This window comes from Onychostoma macrolepis, chromosome 07, assembly GCF_012432095.1.
Source record: "Onychostoma macrolepis isolate SWU-2019 chromosome 07, ASM1243209v1, whole genome shotgun sequence".
Classification (NCBI taxonomy): Eukaryota; Metazoa; Chordata; class Actinopteri; order Cypriniformes; family Cyprinidae; genus Onychostoma; species Onychostoma macrolepis.
The window spans coordinates 36,614,105-36,631,535 of record NC_081161.1 but is presented as its reverse complement, the minus strand read 5'-3'; the positions used below and the strand labels follow the sequence as shown (position 1 = coordinate 36,631,535).

At 37.8% G+C, this 17,431-nt stretch overlaps 1 protein-coding gene across 5 annotated transcripts in view; it reads right to left on the bottom strand.

Moving 5' to 3' along the window:
• Positions 1-17,431, bottom strand: part of chd3 (chromodomain helicase DNA binding protein 3) — a 47,898-nt gene that overhangs the window by 24,387 nt on the left and 6,080 nt on the right. For 4 of the 5 annotated variants that reach the window (XM_058781163.1, XM_058781161.1, XM_058781164.1 and 1 more), the window contains exons 6-29: positions 16,578-16,705; positions 16,352-16,481; positions 14,400-14,575; positions 13,924-14,181; positions 12,854-13,057; positions 12,552-12,769; positions 12,332-12,463; positions 12,116-12,206; positions 10,683-10,874; positions 10,366-10,566; positions 10,005-10,142; positions 9,040-9,161; positions 8,653-8,826; positions 8,342-8,483; positions 7,978-8,109; positions 7,281-7,398; positions 5,871-5,995; positions 5,452-5,683; positions 5,089-5,258; positions 4,092-4,269; positions 2,675-2,761; positions 841-926; positions 304-437; positions 34-178 (exon numbers count right to left, since the gene is read on the bottom strand). In XM_058781163.1, the coding sequence (XP_058637146.1) occupies positions 34-178; positions 304-437; positions 841-926; positions 2,675-2,761; positions 4,092-4,269; positions 5,089-5,258; positions 5,452-5,683; positions 5,871-5,995; positions 7,281-7,398; positions 7,978-8,109; positions 8,342-8,483; positions 8,653-8,826; positions 9,040-9,161; positions 10,005-10,142; positions 10,366-10,566; positions 10,683-10,874; positions 12,116-12,206; positions 12,332-12,463; positions 12,552-12,769; positions 12,854-13,057; positions 13,924-14,181; positions 14,400-14,575; positions 16,352-16,481; positions 16,578-16,705 (3,713 nt within the window). The remainder of the gene's footprint in view (positions 1-33; positions 179-303; positions 438-840; positions 927-2,674; positions 2,762-4,091; positions 4,270-5,088; positions 5,259-5,451; positions 5,684-5,870; positions 5,996-7,280; positions 7,399-7,977; positions 8,110-8,341; positions 8,484-8,652; positions 8,827-9,039; positions 9,162-10,004; positions 10,143-10,365; positions 10,567-10,682; positions 10,875-12,115; positions 12,207-12,331; positions 12,464-12,551; positions 12,770-12,853; positions 13,058-13,923; positions 14,182-14,399; positions 14,576-16,351; positions 16,482-16,577; positions 16,706-17,431) is intronic. The other variant, XM_058781162.1, reaches the window with a different exon arrangement.

Sequence of the window (17,431 nt, the reverse complement as noted above, 5' to 3'; positions counted from 1 at the left end):
CAAAAGCCCTGTTATATGCAGACCCACACTGACCTTCTTCTTTACCAGAGACATGACCCCTATCCGCGTGAGAACCGGCTGCCTGCAGAGCCCCTCGCGCGGGACACCATCAGCGAACGTCTCTGAACCATCAGCCACCGGTTCACAGAGGTGCCTCATGAAGAGCGACACGTACGCCCTGCCAGAGAAACAAAATAAATGGAAAAGAGAAAAGTTTCCTTAGCAGTGCCCAAGTCTAAAGTTTACACACTTCTGTATCAAATTACATTTTCCAAACACATTTACTGGTAAAGAAAGTCATACTTGAACTCTTTTTCACTCTTGCCGCGGAGATCTCGCACGAGCCACTGGGAGGAAAAGGCGTCCTGAGCTGGCATCCCCCATCTCATAATGGCATTCAGGAAGGCTTTTCTCTGGCGTGTATTAAAGCCCAATACCTGACCAACACACACAGACACACGATTAAGCAGAATATGACAGATTGCATTTTTATGTAAATTGTTTTAATCTAATCAGGCCTTATACGAAAAACAGACATGCTTTTTACTGACATTATGAAACGTTACTGGGCAATTCTCAAAACTGGAAAAATGCAGCCCTGTTATCTCCAGCTGTATGTCAGTCAATTTAATTATAAGAGGCACGCATCCAGAGACGCTGTATATACTGGACACGCAGGAGACCTCCAGATAAGCAAACACTTGGAAAATACACTATAAATCACATTAAACTGTGACCAATTGGCTTGTGTTGATTTTACACTAAGCATGCATCTTTTAATGGCCATTTACAATAGTTGTGCCAACACAAACGAACAAGTAAAGAATAGCTGCACGATACCTCAATGTTGCCGCCCACTCTGGCCAACAGGGGTGGCAGTGGTTTATCCTTCTCGTTTCGGAGCTGCCTGCGTGACTGTCTGCGACCTGGACGAGGGGAGAGGAGAGTCAGCCAAGAGATCAGTTCAACATGTCCATCTCACTGAGCCAGCATCAGGAAACAGGGTTACAGCACAGGAAGGATACATTATCCTGAACAGCTGCAATACATAAACTGTGAATGTGCCTCCAGAAGAATAGCAAAACCTGACAAAACCACAAGATGTCCCAAAAAGATGCCAAAAGGAGCAAATAAATGTCTTAATTAAAGTCTAAAAGGGGCCAAAATATGTGGGGCTTAGCAGTTATATTTGTACATTCATGAATGAAGCTTGCATGAGCAACACTCACTGTAAGTACAGTAATAGCATCTCTCCTAAATAAACTGCATGATTTAAGTCGCAATGTCCATAGCACAATCGTTTTTTATTGTAATTGTTTTATATTTTAATACTTAAACAATAGTATATTGATAATAATATATAGTATATGCAGAAATTGTTTTAAAGGGGTGATGCGATTTCAAGTTTTCCTTTCTCTTTGGAGTGTTAAAAGGTGTTCATGCATAGATAAGATCCCTAAAGTTGCAAAGACTAAAGTCTCAAACCCAAAGAGATATTCTTTATAAAAGTTAAGAGTCGTCCACGCCCTCCTAAAATGGCTCATTTAAACACGCCCCCACATGTCTACATCACTGTGTGGGAAGATCTGCATAACACCGCCCAAACATATACGCAAAGAAAGAGGGCGTGATTTTTATTCTCGCTGTAGTGTTGTTGCTGCCATGTCGTGGAGACACTGTGTTTTGTTGTGAAAGCGAAAGTACTTTGTTTGGGCTTCCAAAAGAGCACACGACTAGAAATCAGTGGTTAAGTTGTGATTACAACACTGTTCCAGAACAGTTCAACTCAAATATTAGAGTGTGTGCAGCACATTTTACAAAGAGGACTATTTCCTGAACCTGGGAGTAGCTGCCAGCTGTGCACAAAGGCTGTTTCTATATAGTGGGGCAATTCCAACTTTGCAAGTACAGTCTGGTGCTTCTGACTCACAGCCTGTAAGTACGTTTTCTTATTTAAAGAATTTGCCACTGACTATTCAAATGCGAGTTTTGAGCTGTGTAGAGTAGCGCTTGTTGTTTGTTGTTTCTCCGATCACATATGCAGTCATGGTAATGTTTACGCGGCGCGAAGCGTTTCAGAAAGGCGGAGCATAGAGGAGCAACAATAATGTACAATATGTGGAAAATAATGTGTTTTTTGAACCTTAAACCACATAAACACATTGCATTACACCAAATACACAAAACAATGTTCTTTTTAGCAACGTCATATGACCCCTTTAATAGTTTAATACTTTGGTTAAGGGGTTTATATATATATATATATATATATAGTCCATTCCAACACAACAATTTTTACAGCATTAACATTAATATTAATTTGTATATTATATTAAACAGTATTGTTTTATAAATGTTATATTGTATAAATATAATTTTATTCTTATTTATTCATAATACATTAACTAATGTCAATTTATACAGCTTAAAAAGTTAAAATTGTATCATGTATATGTAGAAATAACAATAACTTAAACTAATTAACGCTGTAAACATATTGTTTATTTTTAGTTCAGTTGAACATTATTCCAACCTAATTATAAATAACTTAGAATAAGTTTGTTGATTTATAATAATAATAATATTTAATTATAACATTGTATTATATTTACATTTATTTATATTAAGAACAACATGTGAATATTAATTGAGAGTGTGTCTGTTTGCTCCTCACCCTCAGGTCTCTCATCAAAGTCCTCATCTTCCTCCTCTGAGCCCACAGAGTATTCTGACTGGTTATCTGAAATGTCAGCATGCCACTCTGTAACAGCATATAGAAAAGAGCACTGTCAGTAATAAACAAACCACAGTACAGAATATGTTTAGCAGTGGTCAAACAATTTCCATTCACCAGATCCTTCAAATAAAGCCCAACCAAAATCTTATATATCAGTTTTGAAACCCTCTCCAACAGTGGAAAAAAGACAGATGTGATCGTTTCAAATTTGGCTCTTTTGTGACAAAATGTTCTGTATCTCCACTTATCTAACCCTGCACAAGCATTCTGTTCAAATTCAGCTGTCAGAGAGAATGATTTAGTCCTACAGGAAAACACAGGGCTGTTTAAACCAAAATGAAAACCCACAAATGTCAATTATTGAAGCACAGGCTGCTGTCAAATGTTTAAAAAGGCCAGCAGATTGTTTTCAGTGCATATGTAATATATTCTGCAGAGGAGATGCTACAACATTATGACCCTGCAAGTCAGGCTGCTTGGATACACAAAGAAAAGTATGTGTACCTAGAGTTTATCTCTCTACAGTTATCACTGTAATTATGCAGCCGTAAGCGCCATCACAAAACCAAAAATTCTATATTGTTCCTTTCTGGAGAAAACCTCCTTTTTCATTTCTGTTATTTGTCTTTTTCCTGACCATTTTGTTTTTCTCTTTTTTGACACATAAATGAAAAGCTGCCACACTTCAGCATCCCCTGGGTGTTGTGGATGTAGCCATTTTTGAGTCAACTGCATGTGGCGGTTCTAACCTGACCAAAACAGCAGCGTGTGGGTTATAGTCTTTCTGTCCCACTCAATCAAAAGTAACGTAGTAAACCACATGCCAAAAATGAAGCTGCTACAAGATGTAATTTTGGAGATTTATATGAGATAATACGCTGCATTTATACGACAAACACAAACATGGTTTATTGTAATAAAAGGCAAGAAAAATGGCCTAATTAAAATTCAGTGGGCTCCAAAAGTCTGAGACCACACTGAAAATCTGGGATTCAAAATTCAATTGAAACCTTGACAAACTTAAAACGAAGAAACATTTTGACATAAGATGGAGAAATATTTCAGATGACTGACTCTTTTTAAGTCACTAATCTAATGATGGGATTTGTTACATATATCATCCTTTGTACAGACAATCAGATGTTCTTCCGTTTAAGCACAAGATGCTCTTTGGATTGTTCTCAAATTATGCTGGAGAACATAATCATCAGATTTTACAAAAAAAATAAAACCTTGCAAAGTTCATGGAGTTCAAGTGCTGTTGTTACTGAAATAAAATGCAACATCCCAAAGAAAGTACTGAAATTCTTTCGTTTAACCTTTCACTCAAATTGTTATGCTGAAAAAACTGTACCTTGGTCCTCCTGAGCCGCGTCATTGTAGTTGACCTGTTTGCGGACTCGCTTTCCTTTGCCGAGATTGCGGGCCAGATCTTCCTGCTGCTGTTCATAGTGATGTCTCAAGAGTTTCTCCCAGTAATCAGGATCCACATTTTCTTCCTGCTTAATGATCTCTCTCTCAATCTCCTCTATCTGGACACACAACAACAAATGAGATCTCCTTAAAATCTCATCTGTTTCTCAAAGACACCAATAATATTCTATGGAGAGAAAATGGAGACCAAGTCTCTTGCTTTTAAGATGTTTCTCCTGAAAAAAGACCCCGGTAAACTTCAGTATATTCTAGAGTTTCAGAAAAGATCTATATGCAAATATAGCTCAAACATTTCTAATTACATTCTTGCAAGACTAAATTATCAGAGACATGCAATACACGTTACTTTTATAGCTCTATACTATTACTGTAGTAAACCAGTAGTATTGTGAAATATTATTACAATTTAAAACAACTGTTTTATATTTGAATGTTTTTGCAAATATACTGCAATTTATTTCTGTTATGGGAAATCTGTATTTTCTGCAGCCATTACTCCAGTCTTCAGTGTCACATGATCCTTACATTGACAAATTTTGTACTAATTTGGTACGCAAGAAACTTATTATTATCAATGCTAAAAACAGTTGTGCTGCTGAATAATTTTGTCTAAAGTTCAAAAGAACAGCATTTATTTGAATTATAAATATTTTGCAACATTATAAATGTATCTACTGTCACTTTTGATTTTAAAGCATCCTTGCTAATTATTTTTGGTGAAAGTTTTATTAATTATATCTTTGGCAGGGAAAGTTAGAGACATACGTGTTACGTAGTTCAGATAGATGTTAAATCACAACATGCTTTATGGCTCATTTTTCAGAATTATTGTTGAAATATTGGTGAGGCGATTAAATGTTGGTCATCTTTCAAATTCAAAATCCCACTCTTGGATACTCCACAAAAACATCTCCCACCTTGTCATCTTCTCTGACAGTGTACTGGGCCACCTTGAAGGAGCTCAGATACTCGTTCATGTTCTGCATGTCAGAGTCGTCTGTGGCGTCCTGGCTGCGGTCTAGCAAACGCTCAATGGCAGCGTTGTCGTAGTGAATCACGCTGCTGTCATCATCCTTATTGTCCCCTGCTGAAAACAAGAAACAAACTGGTGAACCTTTAGTATAACAAAGCACTGCAGAGACTTTGGGCACAATCATGCGTTACAGAGCAAGTTTTTTTTCATAACATTTAAACAAAGACTCATTAGTTGACTAAATTACCAAAGGATTTTCTGGTTCATTTATTTTTATACATCAATCAATTCAATTTATCAATCCCACCCTCAATCTCATCCTTGAAAAGCTCCTCCGTGCCAAACTTGAGGATGTCGTCCAGCTCTTGTTTAGACATGGATCCAGCTTTTGAGCCCAGACCGGGCCGCACCACCAGGTGTGTGAGCATCATCTTTCTTTTGGCCACCTGAGTGATTCGTTCCTCCACTGAGGCCCGAGTCACAAAACGATATATCATCACTTTATTGGCCTGACCAATACGGTGAGCTCGGCTGAAGGCCTGAGAGAAAGAGATAAGATTCAAAATATGTTTAGCTTTGAAACCTCACAGATTCAGGAGTCTGTACTCAAACTGTCCACTAGGTGGCACATGACAAAGAAAACACCAGAACAAACCAAGTAGAGTGAACGTCTGTGAGCACTGGTGTTGACTGTATAAGACACTCCTCTTTTTTATATTTATTTACCTGAATGTCATTGTGAGGATTCCAGTCAGAGTCAAAGATGACGACTGTGTCCGCAGTGGCCAAGTTGATTCCCAGACCGCCCGCTCGCGTAGAGAGAAGAAAACAAAACTGACACGCACCAGGAGCTGTGCGACCGACAGAGAGAAATTTGATTGAGATTTTTAATGAAAATATAATGTGGTAACAATGGGCTGTCCACCAGTAGAGATTTTGCTAAGCCGTTAATATTGTTTATCATAAATTGTAAATACCATTATGTAAATATATCTATGTGGCTATCAGTGAGCAAGATATACATATGACCCAAACAAGTCAAGATAAGGAAAAACTTGGTGTTAAAATGGGTTCGACCATTGTCGTTTGGATTTGAAAAATTCCTTAAAGTTAGATGAAATTGCTCACGGTGTGATATAAGATTTGCTCATACATTTTGGCCACCCACCACACCACACCACAAAACAGCAAAATAAACTCTCTCGCCAAAGCACAATGCAAAAGATATAATTATAGCACCACTGTTGTTCAAATGTTTATATATCTTTCAAAACTTTGTAACATTCAAATTCAACAATGATTCCAGACTTTATAAATGCTTTAAACAGAGATATGACGTACCAACCGTGTCTGTTCTCAAGTAATTTTGCCCTTGTAAATTGCAAGTTTTGCTTACCCAACAATAAAATAAATCAACTGCCATTTCAAGATAAGACATTCAGCATTTGGCGTAAACTTTCCTCCACATCTGAAAACAACTGACTCAACAGCTCCAAGAATGGATTGAGTCTTACAAACAAAGAAAAATAGTCTCTCTAAATTCACATTTATCATCAACATTTGGACTGGGAAGAGAGAGGAGACAGCGAAGATGACTTTGTGATGACATCTGAATAGCTATTAAAACCAAATCTCTAGCTGAGTGGTTCTCAAACATTTTAGACCACCTTTCTTCAAATCATGTTTGTTATGATAGGACAATATTTGGCCGAGATACAACTATTTGAAAATCTGGAATCTGAGGGTGCAAAAAAAATCAAAATATTGAGAAAATCGCCTTTAAAGTTGTCCAAATGAAATTCTTAGCAATGCACATAACTAATCAAAAATGAAGTTTTGATATATTTACAGTAAGAAATTTACAAAATATCTTCATGGAACATGATCTTTACTTAATGTCCTAATGATTTTTGCCATAAAAGAAAAATCTATAATTTTGACCCATACATTGTATTTTTAGCTATTGCTACAAATATACCCCAGCGACTTAAGACTGGTTTTGTGGCCCAGGGTCAACTGGAAGCACCACAGGATCACAACTTTAGCTAATTCTCTAGCTGTATCCAAAACACACTACAGTAATATTACTTAGATAATTTATGTACAAAATATGTAGATCTGGTGCACTGCTCTTACCGTTGAATCTGTCGATGGCTTCCTGTCGGAGAGCTCCAGTGATGCCTCCATCAATTCTCTCATATTTATAACCCTCATAATCCAGGAAATCCTCCAGCAAATCCAGCATCTTGGTCATCTGAGGGGGAAACAGAGCAAGTTCAAATAAGATATAGTAAGACGTGATGAAATCAAAATTAGTGCAAATTACCACATCTGATCAAATCAGACCATCCAAGTAACACCTAGCTTGCCATGAGCTCCAAATTAGATTGTAATTATAAGAAAAACAAAGCTATTCAAATTGAAAATAGAGTTGAAAATATGGTAAACTATTTTAAACCCTAGACTATAAATTTTGGGTTACACTTTATTTTAAGGTGTCCTTGTTACAGAGCAATTACATTTAAGTACTGAGTAATATGAATTAACTACATGTACTTACTATATGGTTAGGGTTAGGACTAGGGTTTGGCTTAGGGTTACTTGCATTTAATTATGCGTAATATATTGTTACTATCATAGTAAGTACATGTAACATTTGTAACAAGGACACCTTCAAATAAAGTGTTACTTTATTTTGTAATATTTTCATATTTCCAGAGATATGCTCTGCACCACCTGGGGGCACTAAACAACCACAGGGAGCCCATGTGCAGTCCAGCTTCTTATGTGTAAAATACAAGCTAAGTGAAAGTATTTACATGCGTGTTTGTACCTGAGAGAACACTAGCACTCGGTGGCCTTGCTCTTTCAGTTTTCTGAGCATTTTCTGCAGCAGCATTAGTTTCCCAGAAGACTTAGTGAGACCTGCACCTTCATACGCTCCACTTGGAGTTTTAGGAGCTTCCTGTAACACAAGACAGCCTATGATACCCATGTGCACAATAAAAAAACCTTGTCAAACACTAAACACGACTATTAACTATTACCATAAACATATTAACTATTATTTTAAACATTTTTACAGCATTCAAATCAGATTTTCTGACAGCAGGTGGCAGTATTTCACACTACATAAGTTAGTTCATACAAATTACAAGTTTTTTTGTTGCTGTCAGAAATAAAATGTGTGTTCTTACGGCAGAAGCGACGGGGAAGAGGTAGGGGTGGTTGCAGCACTTTTTTAGGTCCATCATAATGTTGAGCAGAGACACCTGGTTCCCTCCTCCCTTAGAATTCAGCGCCTCGAAATTACGCGTCAGAATGAACTTGTAGTATTTTCTGTTTATACACAGTGTGCACACAAAAACATATGAAAAAGGCTAGCACGCATAGTAAGAAATTTATTTAAACAAATGAAATATTTGTATTACTTCCTACTGCTGATTATCTTGAGATAATAAATACATGTCCAAACATTTTGTTTGAGAAATCAATATTGAGGACTTACTTCTGCATAGGGCTGAGCTCCACTCGGACAATCAGCTCAGTTTTGGCCGGCATGTTCTTAAACACGTCAGCTTTGAGTCTCCGGAGCATGTGTGGGCCGAGCAGGTCGTGCAGTTTCTTGATCTGGTCCTCTTTAGAGATGTCTGCAAACTCCTCTAGAAAACCCTCTAGATTACTGAGGGACAGAAATAAAGCGATGTAATAAAATTATTTTGAGTATTAAAACGTGTCTGTGTTGATGTGTACGTACAGTGGCCTCAAAAATCACCTCAGCCACACCAAAAATTTATATCATTGCATTATATAACATAATACATCTGAATACTTCTTGGGACACTTTTAAATTCTGTTTAAGCAAATAAATGTGCTTTTATGCGTATGGTCGTACTTGAAGCGGTTGGGCGTCAGGAAGTTCAGAAGGTGGAAAAGTTCTTCCAGATTGTTCTGGAGTGGAGTTCCTGTTAGCAGCAGCTTATGGTCTATCTTGTAGTCATTGAGTCTCCTGAAGAACTAACACACCACAACAACCATCTTCAGTTAATAAAAAACAACACACACACACACACACACACACACAAAATCTCAAAGTGAAAAAAATTTCACTTCATTGGAAATATACAAGGTGCTTACTATTGATTTATTATGAAACCATGATGAGCAGAACTTGCCAATCACAAACTATTTTATATCTTTTTGCATTTAGGAGTTAGTTGTGAATTTGTTATTTTGAAATGTAATTTCTGAATGTGTAGATTATTCTCAAAATAGATCATCCTACCACTTCAAAAGTTTGGGGTCAGTAAGTTTTTTTTTAATATAAAGTAATTAATATTGGTTTTAAGCAAGGAGTCTTGTATCACGGTTTTCAGTATTGATTTTAATAAAAAATGTTACTTGAGTAACAAATTAGCTTATTAGAATGACTTTTAAAAGATCATGTGACACTGAAGGCTGGAGTAATGGCTGTTGAAAATTCAGCTTTTTCATCAAAATATATTATAAAACATATTAAACAACAAAAGAGTTCATCATTCATATAATTATTATTTTATTACTTCGTTTGATCAAATAAATGCAGGTAAATGTGTGCATAAGTGTGTGTGTGTGTTTTTTTTTTAATAACCCCAAACTCTTTCTTAGAAAATAACTCATTGAATGAAAACATGTAATGCTTTATTATGGTGGTTTACTGTCATCCTCAAACTACTGTGTTGCAAAGAACCCAAGAAGTTATTTCCTGTGCTGTATTAAATTAGGATGAATCACCCAAACACACACACACACACAGACACACTCTCTCAAACCAAACAAAACTTGGACAAAAAACAGGAAAACCTAACTAAGTCGGTGTACCTTGGACTGGTTGTTTTTGAGGCGGTGGGCTTCGTCCACTACAAGACAGGCCCAGTCAATGGACTTGAGAACGTTCTGGTCTATGGTCACAAGCTCATAGGACGTCAACAACACGTGGAACTTAATGGGCGCTTCTCTCTGGAGGGATGATAGGTAGAAAATGAAAATAATGGTTAGAGTAAAATCACTTCTTCCTATAGCACCAAAATGACATCCTTTCCCTCTTCTCTCATACTACGGCTCCTCTCTTTCTGCCACACTTCACTTCATCTTCCTTCTCACATTGTCCATCTTTGCATTTCACCTCTCCAATCAGCAGTCATTCCTTCCCCTTCCAGTGCTCATCTCCTCTCCTTCTCACCCGTAATTTGAAGGCTTTCTTTCCTCCCTTCACCGCCGTGTCGTCAAAGGTGAATTCGTTCTCACGGATGATGGCTCGGCTGTCCTTGTCTCCGGTGTAAGTGACAACGTAGAAGTCAGGAGCCCACATCTCAAACTCCCTCTCCCAGTTAATGATTGTGGACAACGGTGCGCTCACCAGGAACGGCCCTTTAGTGTGTCCCTGGAGAGAGAAATGGACAGAGAGACATGGAAAGATGCACAGAGAGAAATTTAACATGAGGTTTAAAAGTTTACATGTCATTTAAAATACACTTTTGTAACCTGACCGTCACAGACCTCTTTAAATAACGAGTAGAGGAAAACAATAGTCTGGATGGTCTTGCCCAAGCCCATTTCATCAGCCAGGATGGTGTCTGTTCCCTGTGCCCAGGAGAACCGCAGCCAGTTCAGCCCCTCCAGCTGATAGAGATGCAGTGTCCCTCCTGTCTCTGTCACAAAGTCTGGCTGCTCCTCATACTTGATTGTGGGCTGAGAGAAGAGAGTTGTGTAGAGAACTTTTTAGAAACAAAAAGGGTGGTCCTACATGCCCTAAAAGCTTGAATGAACTGACTGAGGACTTTGTGCTAGAAAGCAGATGTGAAAAAAAGTACCATCAGAGGTATTTAAAATAGATTTTGCAGGCTATTGACAGGTAGATAGTATGAGAAAACAAATATAGTCAGATAAAGAATAAAAATGAATCAACATCATAAACAGCAGTGGCTCTCAAACTGTGGTATGCTACACAAAACAATAGTTTTAAAACGGGTGCTCAGTCCCGCTTCCAACTCTGATAAAACACAACTGAACCAGCTAATCAAAATCTTTGGAAACGTCCAGGCAGGTGTGTTGGATGATAGCCCTCCAGGACCAGGATTGGCCACCCCGTCTTAAAATGCAGACGAATATTAACATTGTGTTCCATTTGGAATTTTATATTCATTTTTTCCGATCTATTTATGATTTTAATATAGCTTTGTGTCTAAGCCTGTAATGAATAACCTACATGTTTCTGCAATACAGGACATGAATATTTGAGATGCTGAGCATTGTCTGTGTGCAGGCACAGCACTGCATGCCACAATTTATTATACAATTAACACTGAAAAGGAAGCAGCAGACAACTGAAGCGATCCACAAACGGCGAGTTATTGTTATGTCTGGCCTCAAATTATGTAAGCAACTAGATGTTTGTTTTCATGAGGGCAGGTTTGAACTGAACTGCAGAATTTGCATATTAATATGCTATATTGTGACAGTGTAATTCTTTCTAAATATGATCATTTTGTTGTATGTTTCTTTTTAGATGCTTCTATTTTCCTGCTAAAGTGCCAGGAACCTTTTTTATTAACAGAAAATGTGAGTAACGATATATTAAATGAATTAACCACAATTAATTTTGTGAGTACATAAGTTTTGAAAACTATGTTCTTCAATACAAGCAATAGTTATTGGGGGGTGGAAATGGATTTCCCTCATTCCCTGGCATTCCACTGGTCTAGCAGCAGCATGATTTATCTTAACTACAGGATATTACCAATATTATAAAAAAAAAAAAAAACATTATACATTACGTTTAAATAGATGACCAGCTGCTAAAAACTTAAGGGAACACCATTCTGACTAGGCTGTACTCGTTTGACTTAACCACAGATTTTAGTAAAAATGTTACTTGGCCTTAAAAATATTATTCCTGAACCACTGGAATTAAAGAAAAGGGTGAGACCAACATCATTAACAGGCGTGCTTGGAGCGTCATCATTCTCCTCTCTCCTCCTCATCTTCCTTGGCTTCTCTGGGTCCTCCTTCATCACTTCTTCCCTGTGAGAAAAAAATAACAAAACACTGCTTGTTCCATCATCCAAAATGCATTGCTAGAAAACAAAGATTCTGTGAGAAATCAAACTCTTGTGACAGTTTTCTGAAACATCTACGCATAACTGCACCTGTGTCTCCAGTACGCCGTTTTGTGCGCACCGAACTCAGGGATGTCCAGCTCATCTCTCTCCCAGGTGCACTGGTCATAGGTCAGATCTCTCCATTTAACCAGGTAGTGGTAGTTGCCCTTCTTATCCACGCTGTGCACACACATACAAATATATAAAATGTAATATTCTGACAGTGCAAATTATTAGTATATACAGTATGTAGTAGATTAACACACACCTGTGATTGATTATCCTGTGCACCATCATCCACTCAGGCTTGATGCCATATCGGTAGTACTTCTCCTCCAGAATGGCGTATTGTGGGTCTTTGGCCCTTCGCTTCTCACTCTTCCCAGAATCCTCCTCTCCCCCAGAGCCGTAGTCCAGACTGGGCGGCTCGTCCATGTCCGTTTTCCTCTGATAGTTCCGGAACATCACCGAGTGAAAGATCTCGAGCTGAGGAAGGACAGATATGGGTAAGGGAAAAGTCTGTATATCCTTTAACAGTTATGTCTGTCTCACACTGTCTTACACCCACACCTGTAGCTCTGTGATCCAGGTGCAGTGCCAGTAGGACTGTCCCGTGAGCTTCACAAAGAACTCTCTCTCTGGGCGACCCTTCATAGGTGGAGGGGGCGGTGCATCAGGGGGTGCGTCTGGGGGTGGTGGGACAGGAACAGGGGGTGGGGGATCACCCCATCGCCAGTGCAGAATTTTTTGCACTCGCCCTTTGATTGGTGGACACTGAAAAACAAACAACAGACAACAGAAATATTTCCACTACACTGATCATTGATGAATTTGTAATGCATTAATTACAAATTAAAATTCGCAAGTCTATTTTCCTTAAGTAACCCAATAAATCACTTAGTCCGATCAAAACAATCTCTCAAGCCAAAGGCAACTGCAATAATTTTGCATCAAACCAAAATCAGCACAAATAAACTCAACTCACTTACCTCAACTGAGCTCATCTCAAATCAACCTTTCTATTTATATATTTTATATATTATTTTATTGTGTGTATTAAGAATACATAAAATACTATGCACACACACACACACATATATATATAAATGTATATACAGACGTCATTTATTCCTAACATTTTATGTATTCTAAATACCCACAATAAAATAACATTTTCACACATTTTTGCATAATTTAACAAAATTCCAGCTTGACTAAAAATAAAATTACAAACATTGTTCACAACAAGTGATATTTACCTTGAATTTCTTTCTTTTCTTCACACATCACATGTCTCATATTTCATCTCAAGCATGCTCTTCACTGACAGTGTTGTCTCCACGGTAACCAAGTACACTAACTTTTGGAAAAACTTTATTAGGGCCAAAACTGTTCGTTGTGGTGACTCCACAACTATGGGTCATTAAGTCATTTATTTCACAATAAATATTGATATGGTTTATGTTTCAATTAGCATAGTTTTAATTTTTAGTTTAAAATGTTTGGGTCTAAAATATGGGAAAAACAATAAACCGCATAAAAGACACTGAAAATATCAGTGATGAATGCATTGTTTTTAAGAGACTTTCAATACAACAAAAAGAAATAAACATTAAGCCCTGCAACATTAAATGACTCACAGTGCAGCGTGGACAGAGCCACTCTCCGTTGGGGATCTCGGGCAGTGGGGGGTTCAGGCAGTGAATGTGATAGGATGACGGGCAGGAGTCACAGCACAGCAGCTCTCCTCCATCTTTACACACGCGACAGAACTCCATGTGGTCATCTTCTTCTTCCTCTCCTCCCAGCCCTGCCTCCACGTCCCGGACATCGTCACACTCTTCTTCAAAGTCCTCAAAGTCTTCTTCCTTTGCTTCCCACTGGATCCCTTCTTTCTCCTGAAAAAAAAAACATGCACTTTCATTACAATGCTATGAAGAAATACAGGAACAACAAACTGAAAAATTCAGTTTCATGTCATATTATATCCAAGGCAACCATTTTTGATGTTTTTGAAGACCTTCCCATATAAAAATGTGGAAAAAGTATCAGATGATGTCTGGTTTCTGTATAAAATCAGTCTGTAGTTCTGTAGGTTTGGGTGGATGTGACTCACGCAGTGAGGGCAGCTCCACTTGCCCTCGGGGGCTTTCTCAAGCTCAGGCTCAAGGCACACCAGGTGGTACGCTCGAGGACAGGTATCGCACAGAATGATCTCTCCTCCCTGCTGACACACCTCGCAGTAGTCCTGATGGTCAGTCTCATAGCCATCGCCATCCTCGTCACCCAGCACTGAGAGAGAAACAGAGAGTGATTCATTTAACAAAATTAATTTTAACCCTCTGATACATAATATCCACTACATTCAAAAGCGATTTTTAACCATTAAAAGTATGGAGGACCAAGAGTGCCACTTAAAAATAAAATGAAGAATCAATTTAATGATGTCATAATTCAAACATAAAAATGTGTATAAATAAATCACTTTTAAATGTGTAAATAAAAATAAAAATTTAAAACTGTTTATTTAATTCATGTTTTAAAATGTGGATTAATAAAATAATAAAAAGTACATTAATTAATCATTTTAAATGCAATTGGCAAACGCTTTTCTCTCTCTATTTGCCAATTGCTTTTCTTTATCAATTTGTCAATCGAGTTAAAAACTTTCGCCTCAATTTGAAGAGCCAACCCCTCTTTCGCTTGTATATGTAACACGCACTCTCATTGGACAGTTAGAAAAGCTATACATCATTACAGCGGTAGTTTGAAGACGGGTTCGAGGGATGCAAAATGTCAATCTGAAGGTGTTTGGCGAGGGATTGTTGATGATTTGTTAGCTTTAGCTGATTTCTGCGAAAAAAATTCTCCTCTCGATTATCATTTTATATACAGAAGAGTTTTAGAGTTGAGGGAAGATGTTGCAAATGCAGCGGATAATTGTGGTTGTACAGTAAATGGAAGGATTTTGGTTAAGTTTGATAAGACACAAAGTGTCATTCAACGAATCAGTCCCTCGGAATGCAGCAGTCGTCACTCAATGATTGTAGCTCCAAGCATTCTTGAACAACACCAGTCATTGGACGTACCAGCAGAAGAGACGGCAAGATTTATTGGTGTGTCGCTAAGGACAGTCCGACGAAAACTTGCATGTGATGGTTTAAGGTATGTAAAAGAAAATGTTTTAGATCGGCAGATATATCCTAAAATGTTTCTGGAAAGAATCGGTAAGCCTCGCCCCACCAACATACTTCAAACGAAATCTAAGAACAAACTGTCATTTCGAACAAAATCAGTCAAATCAGGTTTCTGGAGTTTGAAAAATTTGCTCTGGCTGGGAAACACCTTCACTCTACCATTGGTTAGTGGCAATTACATAACAGGTAGGTGTGCATTGGGGCTCCACCTTCTTTGACATGGACATCTTCTCACATCCATGAATAAAAACATGAACACTTGGGAGAGACGTTTTATAGCAGAAATTGTAGTAATTCTTATGGAAAGTTTTTTATGTTTCAAAACTGTAAAGCTGCTTGTTTAAAGCAATCAATTGTATGAAGTGCTATATAAATAAATGTAATTTGACTTGACTAGAGCGCTGAATTACAGAACTGGTGCAAACATCTGCACATTGCTATGATCAGATGCTTTCTTAACTGCTGTTTTCTCACCACTGTCATTTTTGTTGTGTGTTTATTTTGTTTTCGAGAGGAAAGTGCACAGCACATATTTACATATTCATCTAAACATCACTCTCAGCAACGTGGGCAGCTTCTTAACCCTAAGCAAAGAAAAAAAGAACTTCGTCATGGGTATATAGGGGCCAAACCACCACGGGCAATTATCTTTTGTACTTATAATTCTTATGGTGATGAACCAAGAAAATTAACTGCAATGAACAATTTTGAATAATTATGAATAAATTTTTCAGGGGAAAAGATCAGGTAAGATTACACTCTTGTTTTCATGCCAAAAGGAGTTTTTTTATTTAATTCATACACCAGATGGTTAAAAAGACATAGTTTTTAAAGACAGATCCAATAAAATAAGGAAAAGTAAACGTCTTACCCTTTTTCTTCTTCTTTGCTGGGCGACCCCTTTTGTTCTTCTTGACCCGTCCCGAGCTGTCAGAGCGGACTGAAGAACTGTGAACGCTGGAGTTCTCCTGCTCAGAATCGTCCTCATCCACCTCCTCACTCTGCATTACAATCAAGATCAAGATCAAACAAGATCAAACACAACCACTGCACCCAACACACATTTATGTGCATACATATTACACACAAACTCTCACCGAACTGCTCTTCTTCCTCTTGTTACCAAGTGCTCCCAGTTTAATGCGCAGAGGAGCCATTTTCTTGGGCTTTGCCTTCTTCTTATCTGAGACACGAGGACTCTTACTGCGTTTCTTGAAGCCAGGACCTGACAAAAACCAATACATAGGCAATATTAAAATGAAACAGTATTTTGTCTAGATGCATTAAAAATAAAACACTAAAAACTAAAATCAGTAGTTTAAAGCGCTTTTAGGTGAATTTAGGTATTATGAATATACATTTTGAGATTTATATAAAATTGCATTTAAAAATGTTATTATTCAGTGTCAAATATTAACTTTAAATGAGTGCAAAGGCAACCTTAATGTAAAAATATGGGATATGAGCATGCAGGGCTCTACTCTGCAGGTCTCTCTCTCTGATTTTTTATACTGGCCCGGGTTCAAATTTTAACTTTCCCTGACAAAATATTCACTTGCTACTTGATTTTCTCATCTCTTTTGGTTGGAGACATAGGGGTAAGGGGAAGGGCCAGATAGCCCTTCGGGACCACACTTCAAACGAAGGAGAATTATCAGCATAAACCAGCTACAGCGGCAACATGGCTGCCCGAGCAAACAAAAAGACACATAAATGTAAGCATTATTGGCATTAATAAAGATTTTAATGAAAAGTAATCATCTGTTTTATGTTACATTCAATCATGTGTTCATATTTACGGTCATGGTATTCAAAGAAATATTTGCCAAAAATTGCCAAAGTTCGCTAACGACATATCATTACTGACTGCACGATAGTGCCACAACATATTTCCATGTCTGATCAGGGCGATAACCACCATAGACATTGAGTAATTAGAAATTCGCTAAAC